Source organism: Empidonax traillii, unplaced genomic scaffold (assembly GCF_003031625.1).
Source record: "Empidonax traillii isolate 1590-97213 ecotype Southwest subspecies unplaced genomic scaffold, ASM303162v1 scaffold1128:size488575, whole genome shotgun sequence".
NCBI classification, from domain to species: Eukaryota; Metazoa; Chordata; class Aves; order Passeriformes; family Tyrannidae; genus Empidonax; species Empidonax traillii.
Genome location: NW_020956321.1, coordinates 311,729 through 336,521, shown reverse-complemented (window position 1 = coordinate 336,521; position 24,793 = coordinate 311,729). Strand labels below are relative to the sequence as shown.

General features: G+C 50.9%; 1 protein-coding gene across 4 annotated transcripts in view; it reads left to right on the top strand.

Moving 5' to 3' along the window:
- The window catches only part of FERMT2 (fermitin family member 2), a 50,770-nt gene extending 33,275 nt beyond the window's left edge, over positions 1-17,495 (top strand). The window contains exons 4-16 of one of the 4 annotated variants that reach the window (XM_027905163.1): positions 1,266-1,298; positions 1,745-1,970; positions 2,079-2,181; positions 2,629-2,736; positions 4,345-4,479; positions 6,235-6,284; positions 8,903-9,027; positions 10,533-10,639; positions 11,004-11,225; positions 13,588-13,608; positions 14,078-14,202; positions 14,508-14,649; positions 16,907-17,495. In XM_027905163.1, the coding sequence (XP_027760964.1) occupies positions 1,266-1,298; positions 1,745-1,970; positions 2,079-2,181; positions 2,629-2,736; positions 4,345-4,479; positions 6,235-6,284; positions 8,903-9,027; positions 10,533-10,639; positions 11,004-11,225; positions 13,588-13,608; positions 14,078-14,202; positions 14,508-14,649; positions 16,907-17,080 (1,571 nt within the window). In that variant the 3' untranslated portion in view covers positions 17,081-17,495. The remainder of the gene's footprint in view (positions 1-1,265; positions 1,299-1,744; positions 1,971-2,078; positions 2,182-2,628; positions 2,737-4,344; positions 4,480-6,234; positions 6,285-8,902; positions 9,028-10,532; positions 10,640-11,003; positions 11,226-13,587; positions 13,609-14,077; positions 14,203-14,507; positions 14,650-16,906) is intronic. The other 3 variants (XM_027905161.1, XM_027905160.1, XM_027905162.1) reach the window with 3 other exon arrangements.
- Positions 17,496-24,793: the final 7,298 nt, after the last annotated feature.

Genomic DNA, 24,793 nt, shown 5'->3' with positions numbered 1-24,793 from the left:
ATCCCGTCAGGCAGTTTAGAATCCCATTTCTGTATTACTTGGTGTTTCCTAGCCATAAAGCTGGCAGTTGTGGGCACGATGCTGTTGATTCAGACAGTTCCTCCTGCTCCTTGAGATACCCATCGTGAAAAAATGAGGGTTTGGAAAGGGTTTTTTTTTTTTTTTGTTTGGTCTTGGGCTTTTCCAGTCTAGCTCAGCTTTGTGCCATTCCTTGTGCAGCGAGGGAGGAGGGATGGTTTGGAGTGAGGAGGTGGAGCATGGCGGTTCAGAGCAGCAGGAGGTGGCACAAATGACCTTGTTGGTGGCATCTCAACCCTGTCACCGCCTTCAACACCCCCAGCAGTGCTCTGGGAGGGAGAGTTCAGATGCTTCGAACTGCATGTCTGAACAGGGTGGTGATTTAAAAAGGACACGGCCCTTTCCCAAAAATCCAGTTTGTTGTCAGACCTTCCAGGTCCTGGTGGGCAGATTCATGCCCAGCAGATGATGCTCAGTGAACTCGTATGCAGTGGAATTCCTGGCATTAGGACCTGGTGGTTGATCCTCCCTTCTTTTGAAAATCCAAATTTTATATCAGTGTAAAAATCAATGTTCTTGTGAGGTGAACAGGGGCTGTTTCACAGAGCGGTTTAGGTTGAAAGGGATATCAAGCCCATCCAGTTGCACCCTCTGCCATGGGCAGGGACACCTTCCAGTAGCCCAGGTTGCTCCAAGCTCCATCCAACCTGGCCTGGAACGCTCCCAGGGACGAGGCAGCTCTCTGTTCAGCCCTCAGCTGTTTTGGGGGGTGAGATACCAAGCTGTGATTGGCTCGCTTCCCTTCGAAGACGCTCGTTTTGAAAGGTCTGGGTGGGTTTTCCGAAACGCTTTGAATCCGTCCGAGCCGCAGAGCTTCGGGGGGGGGGGGGGGTGCTGCGAGTAGCGTGTGCTTCAGGGTCGGTTCTGCACAACACATCGCACCACTCGCTCAGCACATTAATGCCAAGTGTGCGTGGCCATCTCAGCAAGCTTTTCCATCCGGGAAGCGCCGCGTTTCCGTGCCCGGCTGTTCCCGTAACACGAGTGGAATAACGTGAAGCCACTCCGGTTGCTTTGCTGCCGAGTCCACCAGCGCCGCTGCCAGCACTCCATTTGGGTGGTTCAACCTCACCTGAGCTGTTCTGCCTCCTTCTAAAAATGCCCATTTTTGGCTTCTGTCCTTTCCTGCTCTCCGGGTGACTTTCTCTCGCCTTCTCACTTCCCTCCTTTCTTTTCCCTCTCCATAGGCACCGATATTCTTTACATCGGCCCCGTCAAAGGTGAGCTCCACCTCAGTAGGACTTTTGCCCTCTGCCTCTGGTCTCTTTGGCTGCACCCTTAGTTTATTTTCCTGCTCCTCTAAAACCTTTGACTCCCAAAATCTTTAAGCAACAGGTAATGCCGGTAAGTCGGGGGCCACTCATGTCCCAGGTGCCACAGAAACTCAGGGGGCAGGATTGTCCCGGCCCTGTGGGAGACCTGTGTCTTTTCCCACCGTGTGGGATGGAATGAGTTTTCCATCAGTTTTGCTCTTGGAGAAGAGCCGAGAGAGAGAGAGAGAGGAGAGGGACGGCTTTCCGTGGGAGAACAAGCAGCGCAGCGTTTTCCCTTTGCGGAAAGATAATGGTGGAAAAAAAGGGAAGGCTTCTCATCCGTTGGCTGGGTTGGGAGCAAGGCAGGGCTAGTCCCGAAGCTAACTCCCAGTTTTTATCCCCCTTGCTGGTAGGAAATATCTATTCAAGCCCAGGACTGTATAGCAAAACGATGACGCCGACCTACGACGCTCACGACGGCAGCCCCCTGTCACCCACCTCGGCCTGGTTCGGCGACAGCGCCCTGTCCGAAGGGAATCCGGGAATCCTGGCCGTGAGCCAGCCCGTCACCTCCCCAGAGTCCTTAGCAAAAATGTACAAGCCCCAGACGCTGCTCGATAAAGCCAAAATCAACCAAGGGTGAGTCGAGGAGTCAAGGATTTGGGGTGGGGTGTTTTTTTTTTGCTGGTTTTAAATTGCGTCGCCCGAGCGTTTTGTGTGTGTTATCCCCCTGTTGGCAATTTGCAGGTGGCTGGATTCGTCCCGATCCCTGATGGAGCAGGAGGTGAAGGAAAATGAGGCTTTGCTACTCCGGTTCAAGTACTACAGCTTTTTTGACTTGAATCCAAAGGTACAGAGCTACTTGTTTTACTTGCACCTTGCGGGCAGAGCCTTGGAGCAGAGGATTCCTGGGTCTCTCTGACGTGCTTTTGTGTTGGTAAACCTTCCCAAAAATCATGGAAATTTGAATGGAGTTTGAAAATGGGTCGTGCAGGAATCAAACACAGGATTTGTGCTCCCTGTGTGTCAGGTTCCTAATGTTTGGGTGTCGCTGGAGATGCTCTGAGGGTCCTTAGAGCCACTTCGTTTTGGTGGCAGAGGATTTTCATCTTGGATCGAAGCGTTGGGTTGGGAGATCGGAGAAACCCAGGATGGTTGGGGTTGGAAGGGACCTTAAAGACCATCTCATTCCAGCTCCCTGCCATGGGCAGGGACACCTTGCACTAGATGAGGTGGTTTGTCTGGTGCTGGGCTCGCATGTTTTCCGACCGTTCCGTGTTTCTGTGCTGTGCCGCAGTACGACGCCATCAGGATCAACCAGCTGTACGAGCAGTCCAAGTGGGCGATCCTGCTGGAGGAGATCGAGTGCACGGAGGAGGAAATGATGATGTTCGCAGCACTGCAGGTGGGACACGGCCTGGGACGCTGAGGGTTTGGGTCAGACTGGATTTTGCGGCTTTGCAGATTTCTCCATGGAGTAACCTGATGAGTGAAACTGTGGAATCACAGACTGGTTTGGCTTGGAGGGGACCTTAAAGACCATCTCATTCCACCCCCTGCCATGGGCAGAGACACCTTCCACTGGCCCAGGTTGCTTCAAACCCCATCCAACCTGGCCTTGGACACTTCCAGGGATCCAGGGGCAGCCACAGCTTCTCTGGGCAACCTGTGCCAGGGCCTGCCCACCTTCACAGCCAACAATTCCTTCACAATTCCTTTAGATATCCTATCTAAACCTACTCTCCCTCAGCCCAAAATCATGTATTTTAAGGCTCACCTTGTCTTCAGTGGGGGCTCGGCCTTCTCAAGCTGGTAGGAGCTGGATCATTTCCCATCTCCTAATCCTCACTTGAGTTTATTAGATTTATTTTGAATTTAAATGTTTGCTGCTGATTATTTCTCATGAAAAGTAACTTGACCTTCTTTTACCAAACCTGTTTATATCTATCTTAACTTTTAGCTTTGCACTTCTTAAACCCTCCCAACACGTACCCGGGGTTACTGAACTGTGCCTTTCTGGCCCTGTGCCCCCCCCAAAACAGCTGGGGATAATCTGTGGGTTTCCCAGAACTATTTATTTCTCTGTTTTGTGAAACACTCGGTGCGATTTGGCATAAATGCTACACCTGCTATTGACTTCTGCGGGACGGATGGCAGGCATTTATTCCGTGTGGTCTGGCACGACTCGTCGCTGTAGGATGCAGGAATGTCCCCCTCAGGAGCAGGGCTGTCTGCTCCAAGGGCCCCTCCTAGGAAAAAACGAGTGAAAACAGAAATATAATGACTCAGTTTACATCCCAGCACTGCAGAGTGGGTTGGGCACAGTCCTCCCTGTGAGATTTCGTGGGTGTTTTGGTTTTCTGGGGGAAAAAAAACAGATGCAAAGACATGAAATCACAGACTGGTTTGGGTTGGAAGGGACTTGGTCCATCTTGTTCCAACCCCCTGCCATGGGCAGGGACACCTTCCACTAGCCCAGGGTACTCCAAGCCCTGTCCAACCTGGCCTGGGAAACTTCCAGGGATGGGAAAGCTGCAGCTTCTCTGGGCAACCTCTCCACCCTCACAGGGTGGATATTTCTTCCCAATATCCCATCTGACCCTGCCCTCTGGCAGTGGGAAGCCATTCCCCCTTGTCCTGTCACTCCAGGCCCTTGTTCAGCTCTCTTGGAGCATATTTAGGCGTCCAGTTCTGGGCTTCCCAGGGCAAGAGAGACGTGGACAGACTGGAGAGAGCTCTCAGTGATGGGCCACAAGGATGATGAAGGTCCAGGAGCACCTCCCCTGTGAGGAAAGGCTAGGATTGTTCATCCTGGCGAAGAGAAGGCTCTGGGGGATCTTACTAAGTACATAAATACCTGATGGGAGGCAGGGAAGGAGGTGGACAGAGGTGCCCAGTGTAGGAGTAGGACCAGGTGACCTCCAGGGGTCCTGAGAGGTCCTTCGGGGGTTGTGCCACCGACTCCTTGGGCTGAAAACGTCCAAGATGGTCATTCCTGTGCCTTGCCTTCCAGTACCACATCAACAAGCTGTCCATCATGTCCTCGGAAAACCACCTGAACAACAGCGACAAGGACGTGGATGAGGTGGACGCTGCGCTCTCGGATCTGGAAATCACCTTGGAAGGGGGCAAGACGTCCACGATCCTGGTAAGGGTTGCAGGCACAACCGTGGCAGGGTGGCTTGTGTGTCCCCTCCTTCCCTCCTGGGAATCTTTCCAGGCTTCCAACCTTTTTTATTTCCTTCCTCTCCCTTTTTATTTTTCTGTTTCTCCATGAGGAAGTTTCCCCCAGCCCAGTGAAACGACACAAAACGTAGACCCCCAATAATATTTGCTTTAAAATAGGGGGGTTTTTTTAGATACTGAGGGATAGATCTGGGGGCAGGGAACCACAGGCAGCCTCTGGAGAAGTCCTGAAGGAACCAGGATCTTACTGAACCCTCCCTACACCAAGCCACCTTCCCAATGAAATAATGGAAAACTAAATTTAAGTGGATGTGATTTCTGTCCTCACTAGTGACTTTCCCAAATACTGAGTTCTCCACGCTGAGGTTTCTCTTCCTCTGTTTCTAATTCACGTTTTACAGCACCTAAAACTACTGCTGTGATTTTCAGAACTAATTTATGCTTATGAAACCTTACTTTTATTGGACTGGATTTTAGCCTATGTCTGTATTTTGAGGGGGGTGTGCTAAATATGCTGTTTTAACACTCGTTTTCCACCTTTAAAAATGTAAAGGTTTAAAATGAAAGTGCATTAAAAGGACTCGGTCCTGTCAGCCTTGGCCCAGCACGGCTTTTCCAGGCTTTCTGCACATTTATACCGTCTCTAAATTTCATCTAAAGTTCTTTCCAACCCTAAAATCCCTGCAATTTTCCGGTTTTACACTTCATATAGTATTTTTTTACGTGTTCATGAAGGGTCTTTTTGAAGTTACATCCACGCTCAGATGCTGTGCTGGCATTAACAACAAGCAGAGCTTCGCAGTAAAAAAGCAGTGGCCGCGACAGAAACGGCGACAAGTTTTTATCACCGAGACATGTTTTCTAATTTCTTCTCAAAACCAGATTTGGAACATGCCACTAAGGAGCAAACCCTGCCAGATAAGAGCGCAGAGGACAATGATTCATCCAAAAAAAAAACCCCCATCCCTTTCCGTAGGGCTTGCGAGCAGGAGCCATTTCCAGATGCATTCGAGTAATTGAATACGGATAATGGGCAATTACTGGATTGTTTGTTTAGATTCCGCATTTTTTTTCCCTGTGGTATCTATAAACAGTTCACTGCAGACTGAAAGTAAACTGTCCTGCTACTGGAAGCTGCTGGAGCAATCCTTCCTTTCTCTATCCCTCAAGTTTCAGCTCCTGGGAGTTGCGAGTGTGCCCCCCTGTACGTTTTCCACGTGCAGAAAGCGAATTTAAACTCAATATTTAAAAATCCTGGAGGGGGAAGTCCTTCTAGCCGCAGAAATCCCTTCTCCAGCCAGTTCTCTGTGGAGGTGCATCTCCTCCTTCTGTTTGGAGCGTAGGGAAACAACCGAAGGAGGAGAAAAATCCCCGTGCGAACACGAGCCGCGGTGACCGCCCGTGACCTCGCGGGTGGGAATTGGCTCCGGCAGCAGCAGCAGGAATTCCTCAAAGGAAAGTAAAAAAAACCTTGTCCTCTGCTCTCCAAACAGCGCTGCTGGGCTGTGCCATGGAGTTTTTTTCACCTCTTGCTTCTCCCGGGAAGCGGCTCTGGGGCTTTCTCGGGAGCAGTTCCGTGACTCCCACCCCCTCACCCCCCCCGGCCCGCGATGTTGCTCCCGGCTTCCTCCCCTGCACCCACATCCCTTCCCTCCCAGATCCACCATCCTGGCTCTGCTGGGGCAGGCGGGTGAATGGGATGATCTTTGATTTTCAGGGTGACATCACTTCCATCCCGGAGCTCGCCGACTACATTAAAGTCTTCAAGTAAGTGCTGATGGGAAGAGCTGCTTGTGAAACTGGTAATGGCAATGAATAATTAATGGTCCTACCTCTTAACATCCTTTTTTTTTTTCTTTTTTTCATGTCCCGGCCATAAGTTATTCAAAATATTCAATATTTGAAGTTGATTAGTTCTTAAATACAAAATTCAAGATGTTTTCCCGCAGGGAGAGTTTGCTGCAGCCCATAGCCAGCAGCGTGTGCTGGGCTATTTCTTTAACACATTCACTGCCCAGGAGGTAATAAAACCATCCTGAAAGATGATAAACCCTCCTAAAATTAGGAGTGAGACCTAAAAACCCTCCTCAAACGCTTCTCCTGGTTTGCAGGATGAATCCTCAGCTGGTCTCTCCACCCTCTCCGTGCCAGAAGGAGCAGGTTAAGTTGACTCTGCTCAGGATTTAGGGATTTTTTTTTTGTTTAAGTTTGCTTTGACTGAGATGGTGGAACGTGGAAACCGGGAACAGCAGCGTCTGGGCTTGGAGTAACAATTTTTGGCAGCCACGACTGTCTTTTGCAATTTATTGCCGGCTGCAGCCAGGGATACAGTGAAAGTTCTGGAAACTGGGAATAGTGATGAGATTTCACAGCAGAACTGAAGGATGGGGAGGGGGAAAAGGCTGTAGGCAGCAAAATAGCTCTGGAACAAACCTTTATTTTATTAATTGTTTGGTTCTGGAGCCAGAACCTGGCACTCAGAGCTCTGAAAAACTCCTTTTCCCTCTCCAAAGGCAAATTAATAAGGTCTCTGCGTCTGTCTGGGCTTGTGGTCTGGCTTAATCAGGGCAAAGTTTCAGGCCTGCAGCCCCTCAGTGGGTGTTTCTTCCCTCCCTTGAACAAACAAACAAACAAAAAACTTGTTCTTTCCTTTGATCTGCTGATTTGCCAATAAAAATTAGGCACGACTCAGGGAGCTAATTGCCTGCAAATTGGAGCGCCAGGAGATGGAGCAGCCAGAAGCTGCCGGTTCCTCTCCCACTGAAAGCCTAAAACCCCTGGGGTTGGGACCTAAAGCTGTCAAATTGAACAGAGAATTCCATTTGCTCCTAAAAACAGGGGTCAAGAGGTATTTTAGTACCAGAAATCCAATGTAAATGGATGTTCAGAGCTGGCCCAGCTTTGGGTGTGTCTCTTGTCACACTTCGCTTGGAGAGGAGCTGCAATACATGTCCCTAATATTCCATAGATTTAGCTCCTGTAAATTATGTCCCTATATGTGCCTGGTGTTGCTGCAGAGAGTTGGGATGTTTCTCTCTCCCCTGCCAGCCAAAATCATAGAATTCCAGAATGTTTTGGGTTGGAGGGGACCTTAAAGCCCATCTTGTTCCAACTTTCCCCTATTCCAGGTTGCTCCAAGCCCCGTCCAGCCTGGCCTGAAACACTTCAAGGGCAGCCACAGCTTCTCTGGGCAACCTGTGCCGTGGCCTCACCACCCTCACAGCCAAAAATTCCTTCCCAGTATCTCCGTATATTATATCCAGCATCAAAATGCCCTTCCTGCAATTTAAAGGAGCCTCCCCCCCCCGAAAAATCCAAAGACAATAAAGATGCATTAAGGCATAAAGATGGAAAAACCTGCACGTGTGGGATGGCTTGGCTGGAGGCTGGTGGCTTCTTCCATGGTGGGAAGCAGCTTTCAAAGGAAATTGTGGTTTGTATAGTTTTCCCAGGACAGGGCTGTGTGTGTGCCAGGGCTTTTGGAGGAGGAGGAGGAGGAGGAAATCCAGCAAGGGCAGGAGGAAGCAGCAGATGCCCCAGCTCAGGTGTCCATCAGAGGAGTGGGAGCAGGGAGATTCAGACAGACACTGTTTCTTCCCCGCCTCCCTGATTTCCTGCTGTCCTGAGCAGCCCCCAGCTCGCTTTTGCTTGGAAATGGAAGTGCAGATCCCTGAGGACAAGCAATTTGGGGCCATCACATATTTGATCCCTGCAGATGAGAGATCAGCAGCTGTTTCCGGGATGGAAATGTGAGAAATGCGTGACAGGCTGCAGATCCAGCCTTAGAATAAGGTTTATAAATTAAGGAAGGTTAAAAAAAATTCAAATACTCGGAGCTCTGCAAAGGCCCTGGGCTGGTGGTGGGATGAGCTCAGGGTCCCACCGTGCCGAGGGGTCGCTTTGCTGTTGCTGCAGGTTTGCAGGGCCATCAGCTCTCCTGCATAATCAAGCAAAATCCACTTTTTCCATAGTTTTCTAGCGAACCTTTTGGGCTGTGGGGTGTTTGAGTGCAAACCGGGTGCGCTCGTGCGTGTGTGCGGCTGACGAGTCCTTGGAAGTGCCGCTTCCCTTCAGAGCTCGAGCAAAGTGCTTTCCAGCGGTTCGTGGGCACTGTCTGTTTTTGTAACACAGCTCTCCATTTCCCCCCCCACAACCTTGCCCCAAATTACCCCCGTGGGATCGAAGAGCCCAGACTTGCCCCTGGAGCTCAACTCTGCGGTGGAAGGATGGCTGAGCCCCCTGGGCAGGGACTGTCCCCAGGGTGGGAATAATTAACCCAGGCTGCTGACAGCAGGTTTCCCAGGGGTGAAGTAAGGTGTTTCCTGGTGCAGCAGCTTGTTTTAGGAGCTTAAACCAAGCGTGGTGTCCCTCTGTGTGTCTGGCAGGCCCAAGAAGCTGACGTTGAAAGGCTACAAGCCCTATTGGTGCACCTTCAAAGATACCTCGATCTCCTGCTATAAAAGCAAAGAGGAATCCAACGGGACTCCTGCTCACCAGATGAACCTGAGAGGTAAGAAAAGGGTGAGGTGACGGAAGAGAAGCTGCTTTTTATTCCAGTCATAGGCTGCCCCTCCCTGCATCTTGCTTTCCCACTGCTTTGTCGCCTCGGCGTGGCTTCCCAGGGTTGGGTAGATGGTTTTAAAGGAATGAGGCGACTGGGTTTGATGGTGTGGCACAGACTTGGACTTCTAGGCAGTGTGATCCCACAGGGAAGCACCAGCAGCTCCTGAGTAGCATGAGGAGACAACTTACAGAATCATGGAATGGTTTGGGTTGGAAGGGACCTTCAAGACCATCTTATTCCAACCCCGTGCCAGGGTTGGGGACACCTTCACTTGCCCTTCTTTATGTCATACTTAGTTCAAACACAATTCCCATGACAAAAAAAAAAGAGTTTAAGCTGTGAAGAACAGACCATTCTCCTCTTCTGCTGCCTTAGATTATTTTCCCTCCTCTTCCCTGTGCCGGTTGGGAGCAGCCTCACTGCAAGCCTTGGCTTTTTAAATTCCTACAGCTGCTGGCTTTCCTCGTGTCAAGTTAAACATTCCTGCTCCGGCAGCCACGGAGCTGCAGAGAGAGCTCATTTGTTTTCCCCGTGGAGGCAGGAGCAGACGGGATGCCAAGCGACCCCGGGGCTGCTGTCGGAGCGAGACCCGGCCCGCAGGACCTTTTTGGGAGCTTTTTTGACAGATCTGCTGTGACGGCACTTTTAAAAAATCTCGGAGGCGGCGTTGAAGCGGCGCCCGGGAGGACTTGGCTGCTTCAGTTCATCACCCCCTGTGTTTATCCAACCACTTGGAGCTCTCTCCAGACTCCGGGAGCGGGATGCTCACACCTCACCGCTCGCTGTAGCAGCCAAAATCATGGAGTCACAGACTGGGTTGGGTTAAAGGGACCTTCAAATCCATCTTGTTCCACCCCCCCCTGCCACGGGCAGGGACACCTTCCACTAGCCCAGGATGCTCCAAGCCTCGTCCAGCCTGGCCTTGGACACTTCCCAGGGATCCAGGGATATCCTTCCATAAATAACATAGAGGGGTTTCAGGGTGGGAGTCGACACCCACCCAGTCACCTTTTTATACCCTTTCATGAAAGGAAATATCAGGGAAAAGGTTCTTCCCCCAGAGGGTTGTCAGGCACTGAACAGGCTCCCCAGGGCAGTGGGCACTGCCCCAGAGCTGCCAGAGCTCAGGTAGGGTTTGGACAATGCCAGGCAGGATCCATGAGGTTGATCCTGTGGGCGTACATTAGCTTTGGCTTCCTTTCTCTCAAATCAGGTCTTGCTTTTTTCCCCCCAATTTTCCTGTCACTTGGAAAAAGAGACAGCTGACAGTGGGTTTTATCCCTGCTGTGTGGAGTGTTCATGCCCTGGAAGATGTGGTACAAACCTTTGGCAGCACTGAGACCCTCTACTTGGAGAACTTCCCCTTTTCTTTCCCTATTTTTGCTTTCTCCCCCTCTTTTTCAAACATAATTCCTCATCCCCCCTGTTAAACACTGGCTCCCTCATTGCAGGATGTGAAGTTACCCCTGATGTGAACATCTCTGGTCAGAAGTTTAACATCAAACTCCTGATTCCGGTGGCGGAGGGGATGAATGAAATTTGGCTGCGCTGCGACACCGTAAGTATCGCTTGGACTCGGGGCCACCTCTTCACCCTTTCCCCACCATCAGCTCATGATGAGGTGCTGTTAAGCAAAAAACAGGTAGAAAATGCACTCATCTGTGTCTGATCTCATCATTCCACACGCATTCCAACTCACTCATCTGTGAGAACGGAGCAAAAAATCATTCCCTGCTCTTGCTTGGCTTTGTCCCGTGTTTTCAGTCTAAGCATTGGGCTGGGTTTGTGCCTGTCCTGGTGCAGGTTTGAGTCTCCAGGGGCTGGAAGGGGAACGAAGGCTCCCTGGAGCTTTATCTGGGGGGTTCTGGTGGTCCCCCCACGGCTCTGACGGGCGCGGGTCTCCGTTTTCGGGGGGGGCGCAGGAGACGCAGTACGCCAGCTGGATGGCCGCCTGCCGCCTGGCCTCCAAGGGCAAGACCATGGCCGACAGCTCCTACAGCATGGAGGTGCAGAACATCCTGTCCTTCCTGAAGATGCAGCATCTGAACCCAGACCCGCAGCTGATCCCGGAGCAGATCAACACCGACATCAACCCCGAGTGCCTGGTGTCCCCTCGCTACCTGAAGAAGTACAAGAACAAGCAGGTACGTTGGTGTTGGTGTGGTCTGGGCTCACCGGGCACGTGTTCTGGCGGTAGCTGGTGTCTAACACGGCGTGTTCTTGGATGTCTTCACTTTTGTGGGGTGCACGTGGTTACTAAAACGGGGCGTGGCTGACCGAGGGGCGTGGTTTGGATGCAGCACCTGGGGGATGGCACCCACCGCCTGAACTGCGCCGGGCACTGTGTGACGTGCCCCGTGCCCAGCCCGGGCAGCACGGAGTCCTTAATGGCAAATACATTTAAAACGGGGTTACATTTATTTCAAGTGCATTTTGGGAATGGTTTGGTCTCCTGCTGGTTGAGTGATGGTGGAGCGATGGGGTCAGAGCTGCCCCATCTCTCCCCGCAGCTGGACTCAATCCCCGGTGCTGGGATTACAACCCCATTCCCCGCACAGAATCCATGGAGAAATCCCCAGGATCAGCGGAGTTTGCAGTTGCTTGCAGTGCTTTATCCACACTTGGCTGAAATGCAGTTTGCATATTTCCTCTCTTTGCTTTTCCACCGCTTCCAAATGCCAGTCCTTGAAACACTGCTTCGTTTTTTGAGTTGCTGTGACTCGAGCTTGAACTCCACGCTCCATCCCATCCCTGCAGGACAGGGCCGAACTGTTCCACGCTGGAAATAAATGCCTGACTCTCTGAAAGACATTATATGTCAGAACAGCAGCAAAAAATAAGTAAAGCGTTGCTCTGTGGCCTTCTGGTGACTTAAATCCTTCAGCCTTTGGCTGGATGCGATTTCTCCGAGCCCAGAAGAAGGCTGCAAGTCAGAGAAGCAGGAAAAATGTAACTTTTTATTGGCACAGCACGGTGGTTTCCTGGCAGTGGAGTTATATTTTATATAGCCCTTATTATTCTTCTGAATAAGCCTTTATATCCACTTGGATGGAGGAGAGGCTGCATAAATATACTGTTTTAAACATATATGTGATACTTTCTGGGTTTCCGGTAAAACTGAGGCACCTGGAAAAATATTAGCTCGAAAAACTTGCTTACTGTGCAGGTATCCTGGTTATAAAAACAAAATCCATGGAATCGTGGGGATGGGCACGAGCCCTCGTCCTGATCCCAGCTGGAACAGCGGCCACGATGCTGGTCCCTCATAGCCATCAGCTAAACAGCGGATGGAGGATTTTCCTTGTGGCCAGAGGCAAAGCTTGGAGCAGCAGAGGATGTTTGCTGGGAGGAATGAGGGATGGAGGCTGTGGGAATGCAAGGAATTTGACCGCAAGGGTCCCTCAGTGGCCCCGGCACAGGGAAAGAGGAGGAGGAGGAGGAGAAGGAAAAGGAGGAGGTCATGCAGCCCACAAACAGTGCTGGAATGGGAATTGGCAGTGGGCCTTGCTGGAGGGTTTACTAGAAGCTCTTGGTCCTCTCCAGCCCCAAGCTCACTTGGTGGTTTTTGTCTCCATGTGCCAGTGCAGTAGTGTAGGATTGGCAGGCTGGGTTTGGAAGCACCAAATCCCAAACGCAAATAAACACAAAAACCAACCCAAAGTAAGCGTTTTCGCAGCTCTCAGGTGCCTTTCTGGGGTTTGGTGTCAGAGCCAGCAAGGGCAGACACATCCCTGGGAAGCCCAGCTGATGTTATCCTACATCTGCTTGTTCCCCTGGGCAGCATCCCCATCATTTCTCTGCATATCCCAAATAAAAGGAGCTTTTGAGCTCATAGTGAGCTCTTGAGCTTCCTCTGTCAGTGAGTGGCCTGGTGGAGTTTGTTTAGAGACATAGGGAGGAATGTGAGGACATGAATTCTCTTCCAAGCCAGGAGCTTCACCCTCCCCTTCATCCATCTGGTCCATAGAAACACAGAATCCCCTGAGTTGGAAGGCACCCCCAAGGATCATCCAGTCCAACCCCTGGCCCTGCTCAGGATACCCCAACAATCCCACCCTGTCCCTGAGAGCCTTGTCCAAACCCTCCTGCAGCTCTGGCAGCCTTGGGGCCGTGCCCACTGCCCTGGGGAGCCTGTTCAGTGCCCAACCACCATCCCACCTTTCCCTGAGATCCAACCAAAGCCATCTCAGGACCAAAACCAATGCCAGGACCCAGCTGGGATCACACCGGTGCTCCGGCAGGGCCAGCACGAGCGATGGGTCTCTGCTCTCACGTTCACTTTGGCTGCTTTTCCACCTAAGGAATTGTGCATGTGTTTTGTTTTTGGTTTTTTTTTTTGCTTGAACTTTGGTTTGCAGTTAATTTACACTTTTTCTTTGCTTTGTTGCCATATTTCTGATTGCTTTTTTTTCTTTCTGCCTCCTTTTCCTTTTTTTTTTTTTTTTTTTTTTTTTTTTTTTTTTTTTTTTTTTTTTTTTGTTTTCCATTTCGCCTTGCCATCTACAGCCAGGCTATGTAAGAGACTTGGTAAGTGACAGCAACCGTAAAAATTAAGCTACGTTTAAAATAAAAATAATCTAGAACCCCTCTGGTTTAGAGAGCAGCGATGAAAACACTAACAAAACCTACACCCTCCCTGAGAAACCTGGGCCCTGCTTGGTTTTCTGTAACAGTTCCCCAGTGATTTATGCTGCGGAGCTGGAAACCCTACACCACAAATTTGCCTTCTTGTTGTTGTTGTTGTTGTTGTTCGCTCACATCCTGCGCCTTAAAAATTCCCCGAGAGCCCGAGCGGCCCTTTCTCCTCCAGACTAGCCCAGATCTATATTTGCTTTTGATATGTCTGGAGATGGGGAGCAGGCTCTGAGCAACCGGGGCTGGAATAAGACCTTGGGGGTAGAAACCGTTGATTATCCGCGCTCGGATCCACGGCGGCTCCCGACGCCGCTGGGGTGTGCTCCCCCTTCCCTAAATCCGGTGTGTTGGCCGCCCGCAGATCACGGCACGCATCCTGGAAGCCCACCAGAACGTGGCCCAGATGAGCCTCATCGAGGCCAAGATGCGGTTCATCCAAGCCTGGCAGTCGCTGCCGGAGTTCGGCATCACGCACTTCAACGCCAGGTCGGTGGGGGCTGCTGGGCCTGGGCGGGAGGAATATCCTGAATGAATGAGTGGGGCGGGTTAAATATCACTCAGTCGTCATGGAATGGGTTGGGTCGGAAGGGACCTTGAAGATCATCTCGTTCCAGCGCCCTGCCGTGGGCAGGGACACCTTTATGCTCATCCTTAGCTGGGGAAGTTGGGCTGGAACTGAAATTAAAAGCATTAATCTCATCGACTTACGTAAATTATTTAATAAGTTAACTCAGCTGCTGAATTTACATGCATCACAGGCTCGATTTCATTAATCCCTCGCCCTGTCACAGGTTCCAGGGTGGGAAGAAGGATGAGCTGATAGGCATCGCCTACAACCGGCTGATCCGGATGGATGCCAGCACGGGAGACGCCGTCAAGACCTGGCGCTTCAGCAACATGAAGCAGTGGAACGTGAACTGGGAGATTAAGATGGTGAGATGGCGTTTTACCTGTCCTCTTCCCCCAGCTCCTGTCCCTGAGACAGGCGCCACTCCTAGGATCGTGGAATCCCGGAGTGGTTTGTGTTGGAAGGGAGATGGAAAAGGATCAAAATGGTTTGGGGTCTCGGAAGGGATCACGTAGTTCCATCTGCCATGGGCAGGGACACCTTCCACTAGCCCAGGTTGCTCCAAGCCCTGCCCAACCTGGCCTTGGACACTTCCAGGGATCCAGGGGCAGCCACAGCTTCTCTGGGCAACCTGAGAAGTCAAGAATTTCTTCCCAATATCCTATCTATCCCTGCCCTCTGGCAGTGGGAAGCCATCCCACCTTGTCCTGTCACTCCATGCTCATGTCCAGAGTCCCTCTCCAGCTCTCTTGGAGCCTCTTTAGGCCCTGGAAGGGGCTCTCAGGTCTCCCTGGAGCCTTCCCTTCTCCAGGCTGAAAACCTCCAGTTCTCCCAGCCTGGCTCCAGAGCAGAGGGGCTCCAGCCCTTAGAACATCTCCATGGCCTCCTCTGGACTTGCTCCAGCAGCTCCATGTCTTTCTTGTTTGGGGCCTCCAGAGCTGGACACGGCACTCCAGGTGTTGATGTTACTATATTAATGTAATACAGTTTTTCCTCCCTCCTCTTCCACCTTCCTTGGAGATCAAGCAGAGCTTGTGCCAACTGCTGGTGGAGTAGAGTGTGACCCTTAAAATAAAGACAGAAAACCCTGAATCTTTCTTTACTGCAGCCAGGAATGATTTTCTCTAGTCTCTGAATGCCCATTCCAAGGCAGTTAAATAAAATCAAACCTCAGCACGGATGCTCAGGCTTCATCCTAACCAGTAACATAAATATACAGGGCCTTATCCATACCAAAGTTCCTTTAATTTGCTGTAGGACTCAGGCTTTCATCTAAGTAAGTGGTGAAAAGAAAACAGTAGGCACTTCCCTGCTCTGAGATGGGCTTTTCCCCCGCTGTTACGATTGGATGCACAAATTTTTGGTCTCCTTTTTGGCAGCACACCTAATTAAAACTGCCAGGGCTACGTGAGGGCTGTTGTCCTGCGGTTTGTGGCTCGTTAAGGGTTGTTGGAAAAATTATTCAGCTTCCCCCTCTGCCTCATTGTTTTGACCCAGTTGCAAGCCCCAATATCCCAATTATTCAGCTTGGATACTCTGCTGGGAATCCCCCTCCCTCCCACAGAGCTGTCAGTGATGGGGGGACAAAAAGAGAAGGAGCAGCAATAAACGGTTGGTCTGTTCAGTGCCTCCAAAACGAGCTCCCCCAGCCCCCATTAAGTGTTTCTCAGGCAAAAAAATCAACTTAGAAAACCAGGGAAAACTGGAAAGAAACCTCAGACTTCAAGAGGTCTGTGCCTGGTCTGTGTTTCTCTGGAAGTAAAGGAAATAAGGCCTCGTGCCCACCACAGAGAGGTGGAAATGCTGGGGGATTGTTTCTGAGTCATGGGGGAATAAAAAGGGGTAATGGTAATTTAAATAAATAAAAGAAGAGGTAAATAAATAGAAAATTAATAAAAAATTAATTTAAAAAGGCAATAAAAGGTATTTCTGTATTTAAATGTTTGGCTGACATAGGATGTGTAAAGGTTGAAGGGACCTGTAATGATTGTCGAGGCCAAATCATCATTTATAGAATCACAGAATTATGGAAAGTTTTGGGTTGGAAGGAGCTTAAAAGTCATCCAGTTCCACCCCCTGCCATGGGCAGGGACACCTTCCACTAGCCCAGGTTGCTCCAAGCCCTGTCCAGCCTGGCCTGAAAACACTTCCAGGGATGGGGCAGCCACAGCTTCTCTGGGCAACCTGTGCCAGGGTCTCACCACCTTCACAGTCAGGAATTTCTTCCCAATATCCCATCTCACCCTGCCCTCTGACAGCGGGAAGCCATTCCCCTTTGTCCTTACACTCAAAGCCCTTGTCCCCAGTCCCTCTCCAGCTCTCTTGGAGCGCTGTTAGACACTGGAAGGGGCTCTCAGGGCTCCCTGGATCCTTCTCTTCTCCCGGTGAACCCCCCAGCTGTCCCAGCCTGGCTCCAGAGCAGAGGGGCTCCAGCCCTCAGAGCTTCTCCGTGGCCTCTTCTGGACTTGCTCCAGCATTGACATCACCAGATTTTACTCAGGCATTAGAAGAGGCATCTGAGTGGACAGAAAAATCGGGGAGAAAGGAAGCAGGAGTTGCTTTGGGAAGGCTGGGGGGTGGTGCCAGGGTTCGGGGGGCTGACGCTGTGCTCTCACGCTGCAGGTGACGGTGGAGTTCGCGGACGACGTCCGGGTGTCCTTCATCTGCACGGAGGTGGATTGCAAAGTGGTGCACGAGTTCATCGGCGGGTACATCTTCCTGTCCACGCGGGCCAAGGACCAGAACGAGAGCTTAGACGAGGAGATGTTCTACAAACTGACCAGTGGCTGGGTGTGAGCCCCGCCCGCCCCAACACCCGGAGGAACCCCCATGGCCATATTAATTAATATTTAACTTTTCCAAAGCTGTTCTTCTTTGAGATAATGCTGCTTAATAAAGTAAGCTTGAAATGTATCTTTTTTTTTTTTTTTTATCATTGGAATTAATTTTTTTTTTTTTTTTTCATTACCAGACCAGTTAACCTGTGTGCACTAATGAGCACTTCTGTTAATTCGCTATAACAAGACCGGGTCTGGGTCGTGGATCCAGATTCCTTGTGGGCAGATCAGGATAAGATTTAACTGACTTAAAAAAGCCAATTTTTGGAGAGAATACTCTAAGCCATCTTCTCGTAAAGCCATCCAGGGCTTAACCTATATGAAGTCTACTTTTCATGTTTAATGCATGAGTGTTTTATTTTCTTTCTTTTTTTTTTTTTTTTTTTTTTTTTTTTTTTTTTTTTTTTTTTTTTTTTTTTTTTTTTTTTTTTTTTTTTTTTTTTTTTTTTTTTTTTTTTTTTTTTTTTTTTTTTTTTTTTTTTTTTTTTTTTTTTTTTTTTTTTTTGTGGTGTTTTTATTCTGTACATTTGTCCTTTTTGGAAGTTTTTAATTCCTAAACAGAGCTGCCATCTCTCCTCTCACACTACACACACCAGGACTTGCGACAAGTGCCTGACGTGACTTTTGTGTGGCCTTGAAGATGACCTTCTGTTAGTTCTGTTAGAGCTTGGTTTTGTTTGTTTAACTTGCCTTTTGATAATCATTTATATTGTCCTTTTTTTTTTTTTTAATTTTATTTGTACACCATATTGTATTATGACACTTTTAGTATTCACCAGCATAGTCACTGTTCTGCCTCTGATATGCAAAGTTTTTCATTACGATATGAAGTAAAAGGTCTATGAAGTAAAGGTTTTGTGTAACTAATGTAAAAAAACACAAATTTTATAAAATTGTACAGTTTTGTTAACTAGTCTCACAAGCCAGCTAGAATATTGCGTAGATCCTGTGTATCAGCAGTACCTATAGGATGTCTGGAAGGGGTACGGGGGGAAACCAAGGAATAAAAAAAAAAAAAAAATACAATTTCAGTGAATTTTTACTTTAAGTTAAAGGGGATTTCAGAGCTGTGCCACAACACCCTCAGTAACTGATACCTGGGGCCAGGTTCATTAAGCCATTCCCACATTAATGCCAATGAGGAGGATCCCGTCCCCCACCCAATGCCGAGAAGTACCCCATGTTGTGTTCCAGTACTCTGTGGTTTCAAGACTATGTAAAAATGCATTTTATTTTAAATAAAAGTCAATTCTTTTATTTAATATTTGGCTGCCACTCCTGGTTTTTGGGGTTTAACTGAGCTGTGGAAGGGCCATAAGTAACTCCCATAGGATGGATCCATCCTGTGCCAGCCCTGTGCCTCCTCGCACTGCTCTATTCTGAGTTTGCCAAAACAAACGCCACCAAAAAGCAAAACAAATCACAGAAACACAGAATGTGCTGAATTGGAAGGGACCCACAAGTCACAGAGTCATGGAGTGGTTTGGGTTGGAAGGGACCTTAAAGCTCATCTTGTTCTTACCCCTGCCATGGGCAGGGACACCTTCCACTAGCCCAGGTTGCTCCAAGCCCTGTCCAACCTGGCCTTGGACACTTCCAGGGATCCAGGGGCAGCCACAGCTTCTCTGGGCAACCTGTGCCAGGGCCTGCCCGCCGTCACAGGCAGGAATTTCTTCCCAATATCCCATCTACCCCTGTCCTCTCGCAGTGGGAAACCATTCCCTCTTGTCCTGGCACTCCAGGCCCTTGCCCAAAGTCCATCTCCAGATCTCTTGGAGCCCACTTTAGGTCTCCTTTAGATCCCAATCCCTGGTCAGGCAGGCAGTGGGGAAGTAGCCCAGGGATGCAGGGAGTCCCAAGTGTCACGTGTACACGTCTTTTATATCCCCCCGGGGTTGGTGACTCCACCACTGCCCTGGGCAGCTGTGCCAGGGCCTGACCACCCTTTCCACGAAGGAATTTTACCCAATACCCAACCTAAACCTCCCCTGGCACAAGTGATGCAATCCTTCATTTCTACACTGATCCTCTCGAGTTCCACACCAGGAAAGGCTGCACCCTTGCTCCATAAAATCCAGGGGAAGGGGTGGCCCGATGATGCCGGGCGATTCCTCCCACTCCTTGTTCCCACCGCAGCCGGGGCGGAGTTGTGCTTGGGATGTGCCAGGGATGCTCCCAGCCCTGCCCCACACCCGAGGGCTCGTTCTTCTGGATGCTGGCAAGTCCGGGCAGCCCCGAGAGGCACACGAATGGAAGGGTGGCGTACACGCTCCTGGCAGGCACCACCGGGATTTTGTCTGGATGCGGGAGCGGGTGAGGCACGGCAATAACTCTGGAGCAGCTCCGGAGCTGGGTGTGTGATGGGGACGGCTCGCTGAAAAATATTTACCTCCCGTTTCCCAGCCTGGGGTTATGCAGGATGGTGTAACTGGGATAGGAAAGATGAAGGGAGAAGACGGGTCCAAAGTCCCCTCGGTCCATCCATCCATTTATCCATCCATCCATCCATTTATCCATCCATCCATCCATCCATCCATCCATCCATCCATCCATCCATCCATCCATCCATCCCACAGTGGGGGCTCCGTTACGCCGCTCCAGGGCCTGGATTTGCAGCTGGGGGAGGTGATAAGGCAGGAAACGCTGAAGCAGAAAGGCAGAGGAGGTCGGGAAGGGGCATGGGAAGGCAGAGGCTGCTGCCGGCCGCAGCCCTTCCCCGCACGGCCTCCCGAGGACGGGAGCCGGGAGAAACCGGGTGGGAAGCGCTGCGAGCGCTTGCAGGAGGCTGGGAAGCGGGGAGAGAGGGTCGCAGGGGGTTCAAGGTGATCCGAAAGGTTTTCTAGGATCTTTCTCCTCAGACGAGAAGAAGCAAATGGAAATGAGTTGTTGCAGCGGAGGGGGATTAAAAAAAAAAAAAAAAAAAAGGAACAAAAAAACAACGTGGTTTTCCTAAAATCTGGAGAAACACCAGATAAAATAGAGCACGGATGGGAATGGCCACACACGGAGGATGGACATGGGAGTGAGAAGCACGCTGGAAAATGGATCAAGGAGGGAGGTGGTAAGAGCTGGAGCCCGTGGGAAGGGATGGATGATCCACCTCAGGGACAGGCAGCGAGGACATGGCTATTTGTCCTGTGCTCCTGAGCCAAAGAAAAACCAGGATGTGGTGGGCACAGAGGGTTTCCAGTGACGTGCTGGGGAGAGATGTCAAAGACCAGGTGGTCTTGAGGCTGTTTGGGCATTAAACCCAAGAGCAGAGGATGAGGAAGATCTTGGCAAGCCAGGGCACTACAAATCCCAGTTCCCACAGCTCCAGAGCTGGAGGGAGACGTGGAGGTTTATTCTGCTGACACAGCAAAACATCTGGCTGTGGTTGTCCCTCTTGGAGCAAAGCAAACTAAAACCAAAACCAAACCCAAGGAGAGACCAGCCCGTGGGTGTCCACAACCCCCAGGAGTGACTCAGCCTCGGGGAGGAAGGGCTGTGACCGTCTGGCATTGATGGCCACACTGGGAAAAAAGGAACTATTTCCAACTATTTACATAAGCACACGATGGGGAGGGAGGTTCAGAGCCAACAGGGCTGCTCAACCCCCAGTTCAACCAAAATAAGTGGCAGGGATGCCTGAGAATTGGACAACTCCAGCTCTCTAGCAAGCAGCAGGGCCAGGGGGACGATGTTCCTCGCTTGCTGACCCCGTTCCTGGCCCTTGAGGGGCGGAAAGGGAAAAAATAAATCACTTTTTGTCAGGGAACTGATGCAAACCGGCTGCCAGGGTGAAAACCCACCTCTCTGAATGCAGGCAGGGGATTCGGATGCCTGTGTGAGCCAGGCATGGGCTGGGGGGTCGGTTGGGATTCCTGTGGAGTTTTAAGCCCCAAGTAACTTAATACTGTGCAGATGGGCAAGGCCTGGAGAGGGTTTAAAGTGGGATCAGTGGAGTTCTGAACAGGGGAGAGGTTTGCAGACCCATGGAGATTTTAAAAACAAAGCAAAGAAGAAATATGTCCCAAACAGGGCTGTCCCCTGGTAGCAAGGAGGGGGTGAGACCTGGGTATGAGGACATCCTGCTGACAGGAACTGATGGAAAACGATCATTTGGGGAAGCTGCTGGTTTGGGGGGGCAATAAACCTCCATCCCTGGAGCGTTCAAGGCCAGGTTGGATAGGGCTTGGAGCAACCTGGGATAGTGGAAATGTCCCTGCTCATGGCAGGTGAGCTTTAAGGTCCCTTCCAACCCAAACCATGCCACGATTCAGTGATTCTGTGATAACACAAACCGACCCCAAACCGCTCCAGAAGGAGCTGGGCTATGGCCTACAACCAGGACATGTGGGTTTCCAAAAGTTCCTCCTGCTGTGGGATGGCCACCCCAGGCACTGGGGCTTTCCTGTGGCGGGCAGGGGCTGAAGGAAACTCCTTAAGTTAATCCGTAGTAAAACCAAGCTGGATGAGTCACTGCAGTGTCTCAGGAAGCACCTTGGAGACTCTCCAGCCTTCAGGCCGGGAAGGGGCTCCTGGGTGGCCAGCACCAGCTCCCTGTGGGGCAAAGGCACAATCTCCCAAATTCCTGCTGCTCACACCGTGAGGGAATGCCAGAGCTTTGTCCGACCTTGTCCAGCCCCTCCTGGGTTGAGCATCCCAGGGCTGGGATCAGCAGCATCGTTCACCCTGCCCTGCCCCAGGAGAGGGACCCTCTGAGGGCACTCAGGACCACCAGGGATTTACCTGGCATTGACTGGGGATGCAGGAAAGCCAGACCTGGTGTCGGCACAGCCAGCCAGGATCCAGCCCAGAGCCAGAACCACATGCGGATGTGAGATGCCTGCTTCAATCTGGCTGCACTTCCCAGGTGTATTAACCCTCATCTCCAATGCAGGAAGGGATGGTGAAGATCCAAAGCCCTCAGCGACAGCACCAGGAACGGTTTAATTGGTCTAATTAAATTCTGACTGATCAGTGACTCTGCTCAAAACCCTTCTGGAAACCAGCAGGGGCGGTTTATGTGTTTGCTTTCAGTCTCACAAAAGCCCTGTGCGCTTTTATTTGTGGCACCGAGGCACTAAAGAGATAAAAGATCCATAAATATCTGCTGGATGTTATAGATTTTTTTTTTAAAAAATTAAGTGCCTCCCTGCTTGCAGCTCTTCCCGTAAGCTACCAGCGCAAAGCAGCTTCCATCGGCATCCCAGCCTTCCCTTTGAAATCCCCTGCATCCCTCCAGCTGTTCCACATATTTCAGGCTTGAGTGGCCCCCCAGAAACTGCTCCTTTGGTTTCCTTTAAGCTCTGCCTGTCTGGTTTTTGTAACTCCAGAACGCAAAACGGGGACTTTTCCCAGGCTGCAGGGCTGGGACACCCTCGGGATGCAAACCCGGACCTCCCTCCCTCCCGGAGGGCTGAGGAAGGAGAGGGTGGGAAACACCAGTTTAAGGAGAATTTAAAAACCCAACTGTGCCAAATTCATCCCGAAAAAAAAAAAAAAAACCTGCCAGGGAGCTCGAGGCTTTGATCAGCATTTGATCTGATCCGTGGAAGAGGCCGAGGAGCTGCACTTCAGGAGTTTTCCTTTTTTCAGCCTGACACAGGAGCAGCAAAATATTTTCCTAAATCCCCAGCGACTTGGGGAGGCCGATCCTATGTTTCAAATGCACAGGAACCTGTCAGATATTGAAATAATTCAGGATTTTTTTTTTCCCTTTGATCCCCTAGTTGAGACAAAGACCTGGTAATGGAGCTCCCATGCGCTGTCGGCTCCCGGTGAAGCCGCGGATTCCCAGCTGGTGGGAAGCCTCCGGCTGGAGGAATCCCACTCCCCCTCCTCTGAGAATGCAGCAGTTTGAGCAAATAAAGCATTTGCTCTGGGTTTTATTTTTGGCTTGTGGTCAACAGCTGGTCAGTCCCTAATGAGCGAGATGGGCTTTGATTTCCTGCCTGGAAAAAGAGGGTGAGAAACGGGAGAGGATCTGGGTCAGAAATTTGACTCACACCAGCGGTCCCGGCTGGGAGCTGCTACCATTAATCCCTTGCCTGGGGACATGTTCCAGAGGGAGGCACTGGATCAGCTCAGGGACAAGTATGAGGGGACACAGGGGAGTTTTGGGGGTTCCCAGAGAAAGTGAATTTCCCTCTCATCCCAGGCTGTCCAAGGAAAAGCACCATATCCCACTGGAATGCCCTCCAAACTGGACTCATGGGATGGGATGACAGTGTTGTTCCTCCTGTGTAATTACTTAATCGTTTGTAGAATCATGGAACGGTTTGGGTTGGAAGGGACCTTAAAGCTCCTCCATTTCCACCCTGGGCCATGGGCAGGGACACCTTCCACCAGCCCAGGTTGCTCCAAGCCCCGTCCAACCTGGCCTTGGACACTTCCAGGGATCAGGGGCAGCCACAGCTTCTCTGGGCAACCTGTGCCAGGGCCTCATCACCCTCACAGCCAAGAATTCCTTCCCAACATCCCTCTAAACCTGCCCCCTTTTCCACATCTTGTTTCCTTTCAGAGCATCTGGGCCCTCTGAGCTCAGGTGTGAGCTCCACCCCACCAGTGGGACAGCAGATGCTGAATAAACCCAACTAATTCCTGCTCACCCCAAAGGCAGGGATGGACAGACCTCACCTGGGACACTCGGGAAAAATCAGGTTCCTGATTTCCCTAAGGGCTCTCAGCAGATTTAGGCAGGAAGGCAAAGACCTGCTGTTCTCCCATGGTGACCCTGAGGAAAGTTCTGTGTGTTTTGTTTTTGCTCTGATGAGGAGGGCAAGGAAAGCTCTCGGGAATGGCAAACCTGGGAATAACCCTGCCTGTCATTCCGGAGGGACGGAGCTGCCCCAGGGCCACCTCCAGCCCCCATCCACGCTGTGACCCATCGTGAGGGACCACATCTGATTCACATCATCTCACAGCTGAAAAATCCCATGTCAGGCACTTCCAAGGATACAGTTTTACAGCCGGGGGGCTCCCCTGGAGCTGGGGTTGAGCCTCAGGGTCCGGGTGATGGCTCTGGGCAGCTGCTTTATCTCCTGAATGTTTTTCCCCTTCCCATAAACAGGAGGAGCGGATGGGAACGTGTCTGAGACAGACTGGGAAGTGAAAGAAGGGGAGGAAGAGGGGTGCTCGATCTTCAAAAGCACCGGAATGCTGGATCCTGGAAGAGAACTGAAGTGAGAACGGGGAATGTCGGTGGCGAGGGAACGAGCTGGGCACCAGGAAGAGCATCAAGTGAGAGCTTAGAACATTTTCCAGAGCAGAGCCCAGCCCCAACTGCTCCCCCAGCCGAACTCCTGCGCTGTCCCAGACATCCACCCGGCCTGGGAATGAGAACATGTGGAACCCGCGCTTCAGGAATTGTCCTCCAAGCTCTCTGTGACCAAGTCAGTCCCCACCCCTTAATGACACCGTTAATTAAAGCAGAGCTCAGAAATAGCCCTGCAGGATTTCCTGCCTTCCCTCCCCTCCAACCACAGCACAAGGTAAGGGGAAGGAGGAGAAGCTCATGAAGCAGAATTAAGGGAAGATGCTCCGTGGAGCCCACGGTACATCCCTGATTAATTATTTTCCTTTCATTTTGAGCCATCCCTGTCTTCCCCCTGCCCAGGCACCCCCGAAGCACAGCTCACCTTTCCCATCCCAGGAGTGTAAGCTCTCCAGGATACACTGGACTTCATTA